This window comes from Danio rerio, chromosome 12 (genome assembly GCF_052040795.2).
Source record: "Danio rerio strain M-AB ecotype USA chromosome 12, GRCz13ab, whole genome shotgun sequence".
In the NCBI taxonomy this organism is placed as follows: domain Eukaryota; kingdom Metazoa; phylum Chordata; class Actinopteri; order Cypriniformes; family Danionidae; genus Danio; species Danio rerio.
This window is the reverse complement of record NC_141032.1, coordinates 51,452,501-51,470,000: the sequence shown is the minus strand read 5'-3', so window position 1 is coordinate 51,470,000 and position 17,500 is coordinate 51,452,501. Positions and strand designations below refer to the sequence as shown.

General features: G+C 38.5%; 2 protein-coding genes across 7 annotated transcripts in view; one reads left to right on the top strand and one right to left on the bottom strand.

Annotated features, from left to right (window-relative positions):
* The window catches only part of actn2a (actinin, alpha 2a), a 42,492-nt gene extending 29,319 nt beyond the window's left edge, over window positions 1–13,173 (bottom strand). The window contains exons 1-6 of one of the 2 annotated variants that reach the window (NM_001442673.1): window positions 12,993–13,173; window positions 5,853–5,967; window positions 4,797–4,916; window positions 3,382–3,468; window positions 2,626–2,713; window positions 2,457–2,535 (exon numbers count right to left, since the gene is read on the bottom strand). In NM_001442673.1, the coding sequence (NP_001429602.1) occupies window positions 2,457–2,535; window positions 2,626–2,713; window positions 3,382–3,468; window positions 4,797–4,916; window positions 5,853–5,967; window positions 12,993–13,124 (621 nt within the window). In that variant the 5' untranslated portion in view covers window positions 13,125–13,173. The remainder of the gene's footprint in view (window positions 1–2,456; window positions 2,536–2,625; window positions 2,714–3,381; window positions 3,469–4,796; window positions 4,917–5,852; window positions 5,968–12,992) is intronic. The other variant, XM_087274418.1, reaches the window with a different exon arrangement.
* A 285-nt stretch (window positions 13,174–13,458) lies between these two features.
* The window catches only part of LOC147834602 (uncharacterized), a 16,307-nt gene continuing 12,265 nt past the window's right edge, over window positions 13,459–17,500 (top strand). For 2 of the 5 annotated variants that reach the window (XR_015504777.1, XR_015504778.1), the window contains exons 1-4: window positions 13,459–13,631; window positions 13,757–13,907; window positions 16,073–16,201; window positions 16,541–17,196. Coding sequence is in view for 1 of the 5 variants with exons in the window: in XM_087277124.1 (XP_087133250.1) it covers window positions 13,585–13,631; window positions 13,754–13,907; window positions 16,073–16,201; window positions 16,541–17,162 (952 nt within the window). In the remaining 4 variants the exon portion in view is untranslated. Of the gene's footprint in view, window positions 13,632–13,753; window positions 13,908–16,072; window positions 16,202–16,540; window positions 17,197–17,500 lie in introns of all 5 variants that reach the window. The other 3 variants (XR_015504775.1, XR_015504776.1, XM_087277124.1) reach the window with 2 other exon arrangements.

Sequence of the window (17,500 nt, the reverse complement as noted above, 5' to 3'; positions counted from 1 at the left end):
AGAGGCTAACACGGGTGCTGATATTACTTAAATATATCACGGCTATCAGCCAATCAGATTCGAGAACCAGACAGAACTGTTGTATATATATATATTAATCCAGCATTATCTCAGTGATACTAAAACACCGTCTGAAGGTTAGATTATGGCAGTGTTTCTTCATGCTCTTCACACAGGCTGTGGATGATTTGTTAAGCGTTTGGTTCTGATTTCAGACGTGTTCATTGAGACGGGATTATCGGTCAGTGTAAAGAGGTAATATCAGTGTAAATCCTGCGGTTATTCAGACATACGAGACTGCAGACCTGATAAACCCCAGCAGAGCCCTGCACTCCCGACTCAAATGACTGGAGGCTTTATATAGAGCTTCAGCACAGGAGGACCTGGCAACAGGCATTTAACAAGAACAAAAAAATACTAGTCTAATACAGCTGCAGCACATTGATTTTATAGCTTTCTGACCCCTTTATAACAATCAAATACATTAAAAATAAATACAGGCCACAACTGAACATTGAGAATAATTGGCGGTCTCCAAAATCATCCCAAGAATAAACTTGTGCTGCAGACATTGTGTCCACCAGTCACTTTAGTTCAGGTCAATATTAATTAAAAACATATTAATAAATGACTATAAAATGATGTTGTTAGGCTGCTGCACTTTTTTGTGTTGTCAATTGGATCATTATGTATAGGCCTATTGCTGTATGAGCAACGTTTACATATTTATAACCACCTAAGAGGAATTTGGGGGTTGCTGGCATTGTTATTTTAGGGGTCGCGGGCTGAATAGTTTGGGAAACCCCTGGTGTAGTGCACTGTTTAAACCCTGTGGTGTGTGAGCTGTGTGTCTCCAGCAGCCTCTAATGCTCAACATGAGTGAACTGTGTTTGTTGTATCAGACTTGATGCAGAAGCACTGTGATTGGCATTCTCCCTTTGGACGTGTCATCAGAGGGGGAAAGCCCCGCCCACTAATCTCCATCTCATTAGCATGTCCAGCAGCCCTGAGTGAGAAGCAGCCGTCTGTCCATTAGCCATTAGAGTGTTTGAGCTGCTGAAGATGATGTCAGCATAGACTAAGAGGATTACAGATGTGGAGGTGTAGATGAACAGCGACAGGAGCGACATAGACTGACAGAAGCATCAACACACTCACACTGAAGCACACCTGATCAGCACTCATAACACACAAACAGTGCAGTCGCTATAATAAATATGAGATTGTTTTCTCTTCTGGCTGCCGTCTCACACTGTTGTCCTGATAACACCATTGTGGAATAAATAAATGACCTGTTGTACTCTCCCATTCACTGCGCTCTGAGTTTACCAACTATGACCTCTTACAATGCTGAGAAACACGCAAATGTGAAAAAGGCCATGAGTAATTCCTATTATTTTATTATTACACTGTAAAAAAAGTCCTGGTCCCTAAATTTTTAAGCTGAATCAAATTAACATTGAACTTATATTATGTTAAACTGACTTAAAACAGCATGCATAACTTATAAAATTAAGTTGGAACATGATTAACTTAGTTTAGTAAGTTACAATGACCTAAAAACATGCCGTCATTGAGCTTATAGTTTTTTACAGTGTATTACATTATATCTTATTCATTCATTCATTCTCCTTCAGCTTAATCCATTTATTTATCAGGGGTCACCACAGCGGAATGAACCGTCAACTTTTCCAGAATGTGTTTTAAACAGCGGATGCCCTACCAGCTGCAACCCAGTACTGGGAAACACCCATACACACTCAAATTCACTCATACACTATGGCCAATTTAGTTCACCAATTCCCTTATAGTGCATGTGTTTAGACTGTGGGGGAAACCGGAAGAAACCCATGCACGCCAACATGGGGAGAACATGCAAACTCCACACAGAAACACCAACTGTTTATACACACATATACAATTGCACACAGATGCACACGCATGCACGCACACACACACACAACAGAAGCAAGTGTGAGCATGTGCATGAGTGTTTGTGCAAGTGTGATTGTGTGTATGTGAGTGTCTGTGTATATGTGTGTATGTATTCCTGTGTTTATATATGCAAATGTGTTTGAGAATGTGTATTATGTGCGTGTTTATGTGTGTGTGTGTATGAGTGTGTGGGTGTGTGTGTGTGTGTGTGTGTGTGTGTGTGTGTGTGTGTGTGTTAAATTCCGTCAACTTTTCCAGAATATGTTTTACACAGCGGATGCCCTACCAGCTGCAACCCAGTACTGGGAAACACCCATACACACTCAAATTCACTCATTCAAACTCCACACAGAAACACCAACTGACCCAGCCGAGACTCAAACTCAAGACCTTCTTGCTGTGAGGCAACAGTGCTAATCACTGAGCCAGCGTGACATTAGACTGTTTGCTATATTATTCTTCTAATTGTTTAGTTCATTCCTCTCTCTGTTAGTCTGGAGCTCATGCAGCAGCACAGAGACCTTGTTGAGTTTGGAGAAGTCGATCAGATCCGGTCTGTGTCTGTGAATGAGCGCACAGAACGCCAGACCGTCCTTCCAGCTGAGAGAGCAAACACACAGCTTTAAACACACACCGTCGTCATCATCATCTTCATCTCAGTAAACACGCAGAGCATGTGTGAGTGTGTACCTGCAGTGGAAGTTCTGCACGTTCACGTTTCTGTACGGAGCCGTTTTCCTCTGACACCACAGCAGGAGACCCTCTTTAGCGGACGTTTCTGATACACACACACACAAACACGTGAGCAGACACATACACACACACACACACACACATATGCACATGCACACACACGCATGTTTACACACATACACATACACATACACACACACACACACACACACACACACAAATGAGCAAACGCATATACGCATGCACATACACACGTTCGCACACATACACATGCACATATACACACACATAAATACACACAAACACACACGAATATATACACACACATACACAAGCATACATGTGCACACACACGCAACCACATATATACACACACGCACACACAAATACAAACGCGCACACACAAACATATGCACATAATCACAAATACACATGCACGCATACTCGTGTACAAACACACATACATACAAATACAACTGCACACAGATGCATGCATGCACACACAAACACACACACACACACACACACAACAGAAGCAAGTGTGAGCATGTGCATGAGTGTTTGTGCAAGTGTGATTGTGTGTATGTGAGTGTCTGTGTATATGTGTGTATGTATTCGTGTGTTTATATATGCAAATGTGTGTGTGAATGTGTATTATGTGCATGTGTGTGTGTGTGTGTGTGTGTGTGTGTGTGTGTGTGTGTGTGTGTGTGTGTGTGTGTGTGCGCGCAAGCATGTTAGTGTGTACCTTACCTTCCACTGAGATGTCCTGGATGGCGAAGCGCAGGATGATGGTCCAGATCATTCCTAAAGTCATCTTTACATTCCCATCCACAATCTCTGAGGATCACACGCACCCACACACACACACGCACGCACGCACACACATGCACGCACACACTTCAGAACTGCATGACACTGTGCCAGTTTAACAGGCATGCAATATGCTAACATGCTAAAACATAGTAGCAAATCGCTAAATCATGCTAGCAATGTCTTACAACATGAGTAACTAACATGTGCAACTCCGTTTCTAACAAAATTCTGAACCAATAATGTTCTAAACATCCTAAAGCACAGCAGTATGTTAAAACATGCAGTCAGCAAGCTAAACATACAACTAGCATTCTAGCAGTATACTAAAACATGCTACTATGTTGTTTATTTGTACACGTTACATTTTGTCATTCTTAATCCAATGTATTAATTTAATTGTTATGTCCAAGACACGTTAGGATAAACAGCTGTTCAAGCTACTCATACATATTCCAATACTGACTGAATGCTCATATGAAAAAATACTACAGTAAATAATAGTAAATACGGTAGTGTGTTGAACCATACTGTAGTAAAATAACTTAAATAAAATAACAACTATAGTAAATGATCTGCTGTGGTGATTCTACAGTTGCTATGTTAACACAACAGCTATAGTAATTGATCTGCTGTGGTGATTCTACAGTTGCTATGGTAACACAACAGCTATAGTAACTGATCTGCTGTGGTGATTCTACAGTTGCTATGGTAACACAACAGCTATAGTAACTGATCTGTTGTGGTGATTCTACAGTTGCTATGGTAACACAACAGCTATAGTAACTGATCTGTTGTGGTGATTCTACAGTTGCTATGGTAACACAACAACTATAGTAACTGATCTGCTGTGGTGATTCTACAGTTGCTATGGTAACTCAACAGCTATAGTAATTGATCTGCTGTGGTGATTCTACAGTTGCTATGGTAACTCAACAGCTATAGTAATTGATCTGTTGTGGTGATTCTACAGTTGCTATGGTAACACAACAACTATAGTAATTGATCTGTTGTGGTAATTCTACAGTTGCTATGGTAACACAAGGACTACTTTGCAAACAAATGCCCAAACACTAGTTTTTCACAACTATACGGTATAATACAATACACAACAGTTTACTGTAGTAAAAACTAAAGCATACCACAGGGTTTATTAAAGTTGATCAGTGCACTATAGTTAATACAACAGTTTTCGGCTGGAGCAGTCGTTAACGAAGAGTTGTAAATACTGTAAACTTCACTATAGTATGATTAGAAAACACTAATCTGATTAAATGACTATAGTATTTCTTCATGTGGAGCATCTGAAAGAGAGTTCTGCATGACTGATGTGTGTACAGTAGAGCGTCTCTCACCCTCAGCACCGATGGACACCAGCTTGACCCCTTTACTGGTGATGTAGTCCAGAGCTTTATTCACGTTGGCTATTTTGTGGAAGCGCATCTTCCCTCGGTCAGGCTTGGCGAGTCTTTCACCTGGAGGACAGAGAATCCCACATCAAAAAATACTATAGTATTTCAGAATAAATATGTGTAAAGTTAATGCGTAATGTAATGTAACGTGTAAAGTGTATCACTCTGTATGCATATTATTATTTAATTTAATAACTCATTTTCAAATAAATGCTACAGCAGAATACTCTAGTATTGACTAAAGTGAACCGAATTTTAATAAATACTGTAGAATACTTTGGACTTTACTACAGTAAACTGTGGTGTATTGTAATATAATATACCCTATAGTTGTAGAAAACTACAGTATTGGCTCATCTGTATATAGTAATATAGTTGTTCTTGTGTTACCGTATCAATTATTATAGCTGTTCTGTTACCATAGCGACTGCAGAATCACCACAACAGATCAAATACTATAGTTGATGTGTTACCATAGCGACTGTAGAATCACCACAACAGATCAATTACTATAGTTGATGTGTTACCATAGCAACTGTAGAACTACCGCAACAGATCAATTACTATAGTTGTTGTGTTACCATAGCAACTGTAGAATCATCACAACAGATCAATTACTATAGTTGTTGTGTTACCATAGCAACTGTAGAATCACCACAACAGATCAATTACTATAGTTGTTGTGTTACCATAGCAACTGTAGAATTACTGTAACAGATCAATTACTATAGTTGTTGTGTTACCATAGCAACTGTAGAATTATCATAACAGATCAATTACTATAGTTGATGTGTTACCATAGCAGCTGTAGAATCACCACAGCAGTTCAATTATTGTAGTTGTTGTTATCGTAGCAACTGTAGAACCACCACAACAAATTAATTAAAGTACTTTACAATATTATGGCTGAAAAACATTATAGCATTGACTATAAATTACTATAGTATTTGTTTGGTGTGGGCTGTGATCTGCAGAAAGTGAAAGTGAGAGCTGATGTACCTGAGATAAGCTCCAGCAGCAGCATCAGCTTCAGGCCGTTACGAAAATCCTCCTCAATGTTCTCAATCTGCGTCCCTGCTTTCCGCAGATGAGAGTTACACCAGGCCGTGAATGTCTGACAAAAACACACACACAAACACACACTTTGTTAATGAGCAATATAGCATACTGAAGTTTACTTTACTGTCTACTGCAGTAAACTGTGGTGTATTGTAGTACAATATACCCTATAGTTGTAGAAAACTACAGTATTGGGAAATCGGCTTATATTATTATGTTGTGTTACAATAGCGCTTAAATGTGTGTCAGGACATGCTAGTGAAATACTAAATCATGCTACTAGCCTTATAAAATGTTAAATCATGCCAACAACAAATTAAAACATGATAAGACATATTAAAATGAACAGTCAACATGGTAAACAATACAAGCACAAGTTGAAAACATGTTTGAATATATTATCAACATGCTAAAACATAAATGCAGGATGCTAAAACATGTAATAAGCATGCTAAAAACATGACAAAATGTCCTAGTATCATGCTAAAACATGGTATAAAATGTCAAAACCTGCTGAAAACATCCTAAAACAAGATATAATAATGACAAATCGTGCTGATAACATGCTAAACATGGTATAGAATTTCAAAAGATGCTGGTAACATGCTAAAATGTGGTTAAAAATGTCAAAACATGCAAATAACATGCTAAAATAGGCTATAAAAATGTCAAAACGTGCAGAAAACAAGCTAAAATATGACATAAATATGCCAAAGCATGCGGATAACATGTGAAACATGCTATAAAATGCCAAGACTTGCTCATAACATTCTAAAACATGACATAAAATGTCAAAACGTGCTGATAACATGCTAAACATGCTAAGAAATGCCAAAAAGTGCTTATAACATGCTAAAAGACGACATAAAAATGTCAAAACGTGCTGATAACATGCTAATACATAATAAAATAATGTCAAAATGTGCAGATAACATGCTAAACATGGTATGAAATAAAAAACGAGCTGATACCATGCTAAACATGCTATGAAAATGCCAAAACGTGCTGATAACATGCTTAAACAAGCTATGAAAATTTCAAAACAAGCTCATAACATGCTAAAACATGGAATAAAAATGTCAAAACGTGCAGATAACATGCTAAAACATGATATGATAATGTCAAAATGTGCAGATAACATGCTTAACAAGCTATGAAATGAAAAAATAGGCTGATAACATGCTATGAAAATGCCAAAACGTGCTGATAACATGCTAAAACAAGACATAAAAATGTCAAAACTTGCTGATAACATGGTAAACATGCTATGAAATGTCAAAACGTGCAGATAACATGCTTAAACATGATATAATAATGTCAAAATGTGCAGATAACATGCTAAACATGCTATGAAATGAAAAACACAGGCTGATAACATGCTAAACATGCTATGAAATGTCAAAACGTGCTCATAACATGCTAAAACATGACATAAAAATGTCAAAACGTGCAGATAACATGCTAAAACATGATATAATAATTTCAAAATGTGCAGATAACATGCTATGAAAATGCCAAAACGTGCTGATAACATGCTAAAACATGACATAAAAATGTCAAAACTTGTCGATAACATGGTAAACATGCTATGAAAAGTCAAAACATGCAGATAACATGCTTAAATACGGCAAAAAAAAATGCCAAAACGTGCTTGTAATATGCTAAAAATATTACATAAAATGCCAGAGCCTGCTGACAACATGCTGAAACTTGACATTTAATGCCAAAACGTGCTGATAACATACTAGCAATGCTACAGATAAGATATAAAGAGAAATCATATATCATTTGCATTCTGACAGCAACCGGGAACTTTAGTTAATGTTGTCTCTACGTTACGAACAACAGTTCTCAAATTGATTGCCAATTGTGAATTGAATTGAACTGCTTCATCCCTGTTTACTTATAGTATAAAGAGCTAGAAAATGAAAGCATCAGAAATCTCAACACGAGTCTGAGTGTTTTGTGAGGACAGACACCTGAGGAAAGATTGATTTAACGCTCAAGATCAAAACAAAAGGCAGCCGAGCACAGAATGTCCGGTCAATGGCAGTGGGGTCTGTTCACTCATAAATCACACGTGCTCTGAAATACGAGACGGCCTATAAAGTGCAGTGACAGCCGATGACAGACACAGCTTGGCATCAGCGCCACATTTCCTCACACATTCACGACCATGGCTTCAGAGAAACAGCGAGGCGTTGAGATTAATCGCATGCACGAACCAGCACATCACATCCAGAGAAGCACAGCTGATGCGGGACAGGCCAAGGGTCAGCATACGACACAAATACAAGGACAATACATGACCAAAAAATCCAATCAAGGACACACTCAGGGGTGTTAGTGATCTCACTGGAGGAGCTAAATACTACAGTGCGTTTTAACTATAGAATACACCTTAAAGGGGATCATTTGCATATTTATCTATTATAGTAGGCAGCACGTGGCTCAGTGGTTAGCACTGTGACCTCACAGAAAGAAGGTTGCTGGTTCGAGTCATGGCTGGGTCAGGTGGCGTTTCTGTGTGGAGTTTGCATGTTCTCCCCGTGTTGGCGTGGGTTTCCTCCTTTGTGTGAATGATTGTGTATGGGTGTTTCCCAGTATTGGGTTGCAGCTGGAAGGGCATCGGCTGTGAAAAACATATGCTAAAATAGTTGGTGGTTCATTCTGCTGTGGTAACCCCTGATGCTTAAAGGGACTAGGCCAAAGGAAAGTGAATGAATGAATGAACTGCACATCAGCTGGAGTTGAAGATGTTTTAAGCTCAGATTCATCTCTATTAGCTCAGACACAACACCACAGAAACACGTGTCACATTTCATTACATCAAGCTCCATCTCTCTGTCAGACGCTGAAATACTATAGACTTCATTTATTCATTCATTCATTTTATTTTTGGCTCAGTCCCTTTATTAATTAGGGGTCGCCACATTGCAATGAACCGCCAACTATTCCAGCATATTTTTAACACCTATAGCACATGTGTTTGGACTGTGGGGGAAACTGGAGCACCTAGAGGAAACCCACACCAACAAGAAGAGAACATGCAAACTCCACACAGAAACACCAACTGACCCAGCCGGAGCTTGAACCAGTGACCTTCTTGCTGTGAGGCGATGGTGCTAACCATTATGTCGCAGTTTATAACAACTTTAAAAGAGTAAATTGCAAGTATATTTACATTTTTGTGTGAACTGTTCCATTAACTCAACATTTTCCCTTCTGTGGAAGTCAATGGTTGCAGGTTTCCAACATTCTTCAAAATATCTTCTTTTGTTCAACAGAACAAAGAAACTGAAAGATGCATAACCACATAAAGGGACAGTTCACCTAAAAATGAAGAAAAAAGGAAACATGTAACCATTTGACCTCCATAGTGTTTGATTTTCTCTACTATGGAAGTCAATGGTTACAGGTTTTCAGTATTCTAAAAGTATTTGCTTTTGTGCTCAACAGAATCAAGAAACTCATAGGTTTATAACCACCTGACAGAGTGTAAACAGTGAGTACATTTCAAGAGTTCACACTTAGATATTGTTTGACAACTGTTAGTAAGTTAGCAGGTTTGGCATGCTGTCACGGGAGAGAACCCTGAGCTCGGAGATAGTTGAGCCCAGGGCTCCCGCCTGGTCCATAGAGCAGGTGAGGGGAGTACGAGATCAGGTGGTTCTCGAGAGCTCCCCGTGGTAAAGGAGGAAAGGAGGAGAAGGGATGCAAACACTATGATGGGGGGTTTCTTCGGAAAACTAAGTTAAGGGAGTAGTTCTAACTAGGCTACTTATAGGGAGTTTGGATCAATCTGATTGGCTAGCTAATGAGTGTAGATGAGTGGCCAGCTGCAGTCATATCACGTGCTCCACTCGAAATTAGTTTGTAAAACTTCACTTAAATATTAACATTTTCCATTCTATGCAAGTCAGTGGTTACAGTTTTCCAACATTCTTTAAAATATCTTCTTTTGTGTTGAACAGGACAAAGAAACTCAAAGATTTATAACCACTTAAAGCAATAGTTCACCCTAAAAAAATAAGGATTCTGTCATTGTTTACCTTCCCTTTTTTTGTTTCAAACATTTATGGGTTTTGTTCTTTTTTGAATACAAATGAAAATATTTTGAAGAATGCTGGAAACCTGTAACCATTGACTTCCATAGCTTTTTTTTCCTTCTATAGAAGTCAATGGGTACCGGTTTTCAGCATACTTCAAAATATCTTCTTTTGAGTTCAACAGAAAAAAATGTTTGTAACCACTTGAGAGTAAATGGTGAGTAAATACATTTTTGTGTGAACTGACCCTTTAACTCAACATTTTCCCTTCTGTGGAAGTCAATGGTTACAGGTTTTCAGCATTCTAAAAAATAACTGCTTTTGTATTCAATAGAATCAACAAACTTGTAGGTCTACAACCACCTGAAAGAGTGTAATTAGTGAGTGAATTTAAATTTCAACTTTTTTATTGTGTAAGTTAATGGTTACAGGTTTCAAACATTCTTCAAAATATCTTCTTTTGTGTTCATGCAGAAGAAAGAATCTCATGAAGATTTATAACCACTTAAAGAGACAGCTCACCCATAAAATTAAAAAAGGAAACATGTAACCATTTGACCTCCATGTTTGATTTTCCTACTATGGAAGTCAATGGTTACCAGTTTTCAGCATTCTACAAAATATCAGCTTTTGTGTTCAACAGAATAAAGAAACTCATAAAGGTTTATAACCACTTGAGAGAGTAAATAGTAAGCGAATTTTTATTTTTTGTGTGAACTGACCCTTTACCTCAACATTTTCCCTTCTGTGTAAGTCAAAGGTTACAGGTTTCCAACATTCCTCAAAATATCTTCTTTTGTGTTCAACCATTAGATAGAAACTCGTGAAGATTTATAACCACTTGGGACAGTTTACCCAAAAATGAAAAAAAGGAAACCTGTAACCATTTGACCTCCATAGTGTTTGATTTTCCTACTATGAATGTCAATGGTTACAGGCTTTCAGCATTCTAAAAAATATCTGCTTTTGTGTTCAACAGAACCAAGAAACTTGTAGGTTTACAATCAGCTGAAAGAATGTAAACAGTGAGTACATTTAAATTTCAACATTTTCCATTATGTGTAAGTCAATGGTTACAGGTTTCAAACATTCTTCAAAATATCTTCTTTTGTGTTCAACTGAATTAAGAAACTCATGAAGATTTTTAACCACTTGAGACATTTCACCCAACAAATAAAAAAAAGGAAAACCTGTGACCATTTGACCTCCATACTGTTTGATTTTGTTTAGTAAGGAAGTCAATGGTTACAGGCTTTCAGCATTCTTCTAAATATCTTCTTTTGTGTCCAACAGAAGAAAGCAACTCGAGAGAGTAAATGATGAGTATATTGTAATTTTTGTGTGAACTGACCCTTTAAAGGTGCACCTTAGTGAAGGGTCGAGCGTTAAGGCACAGGTGAGCGAGTTTTTGAGTGTGTGTGACAGATGAATGCGGCATCAAGGACGGAGGATTAGTGAGAGAACTGAAGCTCTGAACACTGCAGATATAATTAGAGCATCACCATCAGCATCTGTCCACAGCTCTCACAATACACCCACAGCTATTGTTGGAGGATGAGGAGGACACACACACACACTGACACACACACAGAGACACTTACTCATGCACGCTCAAACGCAACCACTTACACACATACAAACTTACACACTTGCACACAGACACACACACTTACACATAAACGGATACAAAGTCACTCTCACACACACACACACACACACACACACACACACACACACACACGCACACACGCACACACACACACACGCACACACAAACTTACATAGGCACACTCACTTACTCACTCACACACACACACACACACAAACTTACACAGGCACACTCACTCACACACACACACACACACACACACACATATGCACACGCACGCACACACACACACACACACACACAATCACACACACAAACTTACACAGGCACACTCACTTACTTACTCACACACACACACAAACTTACACAGGCACACTCACTCACTCTCACACACACACACACACACACACACACACACACACACACACACACACACACACACACACATTCATTCACTTAACCACACACACACACACACTCATGCAAACTCATGCGTACTCACACGCAACCACTTACACACACACAACTTACACAGGCACACTCACTTACTCAATCACACACACACACGCACGCACACGCATACACATTCAGACATACACAGATACACAAACACACACATACACATTCAAACACACACGCACGCACGCACGCACGCACGCACACACACACACACACACACACACCACTGAAATCTCCATCAATTATAATCATTTTCGTCTTTATTATTTGAATTGTCTTCTAAATTCCTCATTTTGCTCTTTTCGTTATATTTGTTACAGCATCAGTTGAAATATTTAAAGAATACCAGTATTAAACTAATAACTATTTGCATTTCTTTGTTTTAATAACAATAAAATTATTTTTAATTGATGTTTTCAATGTAGATGATTTGATTTGATTTCCTTCATCTGCTTCCTCATCCGTGCTTTAGGTTGATTATTTATTATCAGTGTTTGTCTCGCAACTCATTTGCATTATTGAATAAACACCACAGAACTGCATAAAAGCAAAATAATAAACAATAAAACTCCGAGTGGATAATTAAAAATCGACAAAATGTGTAATAAATGATTAATTTCCCCTCGTGTCCTCGTCTGTGCTTGTCATGCAGAGTTCAGGTTTATTATTTTGACATTTATTTACTGATTTGTCATTTGAATATACATATTTTTCAGTAAATTAGCAAATATAATCAGACTTAAGCTGTGATTCATTATATTACACTACTAATGTGTGATGCTGTAAATAAACAGAAATTAATAGTTTATACTAGTATTATCTACTAGCGATACAGTGGTGCTCATTTGCATTAACTAATAAACAATACAGAACTTTATTAAGTGCATAAAGGCAAGATTATAAAGAAGACAACTTAAAGAGAATAATGACAAATAAACAGATGATGAAAGTGGAGCATCTGACCTTCCTCTGCTGTTTCTCCCAGGCGGGGTCCAGCAGCAGGTCTCTGTCCCACTCATCCTCCTGGATCATGTACTCCTCCACTCCATAACCATTATTATTATTATTATACTGCATCTCCATCATCATCATCATCTTCAGCTGCTGCTCTCTCTCTCTCTCTCGAGTCCCGCTGTGCGTCTGCGCGCTCACAATGCGCGCCACCGTGCTTTATAGCGCTTTAATGACGTCATCGCGCACCGGCGCTACAACTCCAACGACAGTATAAAAGAAAAGTACCAAAGATATTTTCATAACACAAACAGTATAAAGGAAGTAATATAACCATCAGCAACGAAACGATAACCTTCACATCAATCAAAAAAAATAGAAGCAAAGAAAATAAGGGTTAGCCTCACTTCAGCTTGCTGTCATCTTCACACCCTAAACGCTGCAGAATCACGTGACAGGCGCGGGGCTTCCCGCGGTCGCTATGCAACGCGTCTCCAACAGTCGAGGAGCGCGAGGAGAGTGAAAGAGGAGCCACTCCATAAAACACTAAATAAACAGTCTTAACTTATTAGTGTGATAATTAAGGATTAATTAACTATTCCTAATGTGTGAGGAAACACGCTATCAGACAGAGAATTCAGCAGAACAGCGGTAAGTGTGATCAACTCGTTCATGACAACAACACGATAGTAACGTAGTAATCCCTGCCTTATCATAACTAAAGTAGTGTGACTGGGTTTCTGCTGTAATATGAGCTGTGGTGTTTTGTTCAGCAGTGTTTGTAGTGTAATGGAGAGTTATGAGGAGTTCTCCAGCAGGACTCTACAGTCTCTGCTGTCCGCCTGCAGTTCTTCTCCTCCGCCGCAGAGGGCGCTGGTGTCCTCCTCACAGCTGCGCTTCAGCGGCAGGACCCTGCTGGAGCCCGTGGTGAGAAACAAACGAGAGGAAAATAAACATTATGCTCCAAACAGCACTCATTTATGACACAGGGAATTAATAAATAACCAAAAACAAACTATCAACAATGCTGGGTTACAAACAGTTTCTTCATGTTGCCCCAACAGAAATCGATTAAGTTACCTTAATCATTTTTACACATTTGAGTGGATTGAACATAAAAAATTAAGTTGTCCCCCAAAAAACAACTCATTGTTTCAACTTATTTTAAATAAGTAATTTGAAAAAGCAGCAAACTAAATGATTAGAGTGAAGGTAAGAAACGTTTCAAATTTAATAAAATATCGAAGAGTACAAAACTGTTATATGTAAATAGAAAAATCATAAATAAAAATTGAACCTAACAAAAACATAAAAAACAAGTAAATCAATTATTTACTAAACAAACAAATAAGTGAAATAATAAATAAATAAACCTACACAATATATCACAAAGAACTCTACAGAGAATAAATAAAAAATAGACAACTAACAGTACAGAGAACTATTAATAAGTAGGAAAAAACAGTAATGTGATATCAGTGAGATTAAATGTGTCTGATTAAATTGTGTGTGTGTGTGTGTGTATATATATATATATATATATATATATATATATATATATATATATATATATATATATATATATATATATATATAAAGTCATAATAATTGAGTACAGCCCATTTTAAAAATTAATATGTTTATCCATTTCTCAGTGAATATAGTCAGTGTATTTTGATGCATTTAAACAAAACAGATTTATTAAACAGATATATTTACTAAAATAATATTTTTGTCACCAAACATATTTAGAAATTGAAAGATAATACAAATTAAATTCATGCAAAATATTGCAAAAATACTAGAAAAGAAAAAATTTTTTTTGCTTCTTTTGATTTTTCCTTTTTTTTTTTTTTTGTATTGAATTTTTATTTAATTTATTCTGTTAGATGAGCTCCAGATTTGGCTTCAGTACTCACCAATATATTGTATATGCACAGTTATAATATTGTAGAGCTTACTATTAAAAATGTGAATTTAACAGAGAGATTTGTGAGGGGTGTACTGTATATGCTGAGCACTATATATATTTATTTTCTCCCACAATATAAATTGAGCCTTTTATAAGCATGATTAAATAATTACATAATAAATCTAACAGTACATAACTATTAATGTAAATAAAAATCAACTTAGAAACATAAAAAGAACCAAAAAAATAAGCTAATCAGTTATTTTCTAAATAAATAAATTCATAAACATATAAAATATTCAGAAATGATAAACATGATTAAATTATTACATAATAAATCTTCCATCTCAGAATTATAATGAGGAAAATAACACAGGGATTTAATATAAATGAAACATCATCCTCCTATTAATATTTCAGACATCTCTTTAATCTACTTAGAATAAAATCAATCTTTATACACGGAATTGTACTGACACCTTATCAATCAGATCAACAATAAAGCGATCAGTTATTTGTTAATGGATGATTTTGAGCGTCAGATGTGTGTGTGTGTGTGTGTGTGTTGTGTCATGCGTGTGTTGCGTATCGACTGGTTGCATAGAAGCACACTTAAAACCACAGGAGTGTGTATTAGTGACTGTTAATCAACACTGGGAAAACTCTAACCAGCAGCCGACAGCTGATGAGAATGCACGCACGCACGCACGCACGTTTGTTTTTGTGAATTGTGGGGACATTCGATAGGTTTCCATTGTTTTTCTACTGTACAAACTGTATTCTGTATTGCCCTAACCCCCCCCTCACAGGAGACTGAGGACAGTTTTACCCTGTGAACACACTCATTCTGTGTGATTTAGAAGCTTTTGGAGAAATGAGGACGTCAGCAATGTGCTCATAATTCACCACCTTCTGTAATACCTGTGTCATTATACAGATTTGTGTCCTGATATGTCACAAAAACATGTACACACACACACAGCTCATGGTAAAGTCACTGTGATATAAGAGTTACTGCAAACTGTATACTGTGTGTTGTGTGTGTGTTTCTGTATGTGTTTGTTTGTGCGTGTACTGTGTGTGTGTGTGTTTTTTTTTTGGGTATGTGTTTGTGTATGTTGGCGTGTTTCTGTGTGTACTGGTATGCATGCGTGTGTGTGTGTGTGTGTGTGTGTGTCAGTTGAGTGTGGATCAGCGTGCGCAGATGTTGAATCACAGACACACAGCTGTGCAGAGAGACAGAAACCGACACAGACGACACACAGATGCTCTTCTGCAGCGCGTGCAGGACGTCCTGGTCAACATACAGGTGAGTTCAGCATCACACACACACATCTAAAACACATCATGCACTCATAATCAAACCCCTAATTACTCCCAGGGCATTGGAAGCAATTGCTGCTCACTGTACTGGGTGTTGTGTGCGGGGGTGTGTGTGTGTGTGTATTTACTTACATTCACACACACTGACTTGCACACTTTAACACACACTCACATACACACTCAGGAGTATGTGAGTGTGTGTTACTCTTGAATGTGAGCATCGCCCCCTTCAGGCTCATGTCAGCCTCTTCAGATGTGCAGATGCATCCACTAGTGGAGCTCACCTGTAGTTTGTTTGTACATAACCTGTGTGCTGTTGTTCCAGCCGCTGATTAATCCCCAGAATGCTCCAGCTGCCGCAGTGCCGTCCTCCTCCTCCTCCTCCGTCTGCTCTGATCTGAAGAGAGAGACCCTCCGTCTGCTGAACCAGCGCATGGAGAAGCGTCTCTCTGAGAACTCTCCTGACTCCAGCCTGTCGCTCTCTCTCAGTGTGACGGGCTCGTACACAGAGCTGCCTACATTACCCAGATTCCCCGGGCCTCAGGTCAGCCGCAGCCCACCGGCACAGCGGAGACCCCGAGCACACCGCATCATCATCTCCAGCCCCGTCAGCCAATCACAGCTTGGCTCAGAGTCAGCATTATCACCATCAGCAGTCTCAGAGACGAGTGACGGACAGCTGTCAATCAAACTCAAACAGAGGAGGAGCAATGATGAGGAGGAGAAACGCAGACCTGTCAGCCAATCACAGCTCAGCTCAGAGTCAGCATCATCACCATCGGCAGTCTCAGAGACGAGTGACGGACAGCTGTCAATCAAACTCAAGCAGAGGAGCAGTGGTGATGAGGCAGAGAAGCGCAGACCCGTCCTGAACCGCTCCTATGATGTGGAGAACCCGTGTCCATCTCTGAACAGACCCCAGGTGGAGGAACACAGCAGCAGCAGAGGTCTGAGAAAAACACATACCGGCCACTTTATTAGGTACACCTGTCCAACTGCTTGTTAATGCAAATTTCTAACCAGCCAATCACACAGCAGCAACTCAATGCATTTAGGCATGTAGACAAAGCATTAAGGCAGATCTGAAGGCAAAGGGGGTCCAACCCAGTACTGGTAAGGTGTACCTAATAAAGTGGCCGGTGTGTATATATATTTATGGGATATGAATAATGTTCCATATACAGTTGAGAGCAAAATGATTCGCCCTTCTGTGAAATATATATTCTTTTTCAAATATTTCCCAACTGCTGTTGAACAGGTTCAGGAATTGTTCACAGTGTTTCCT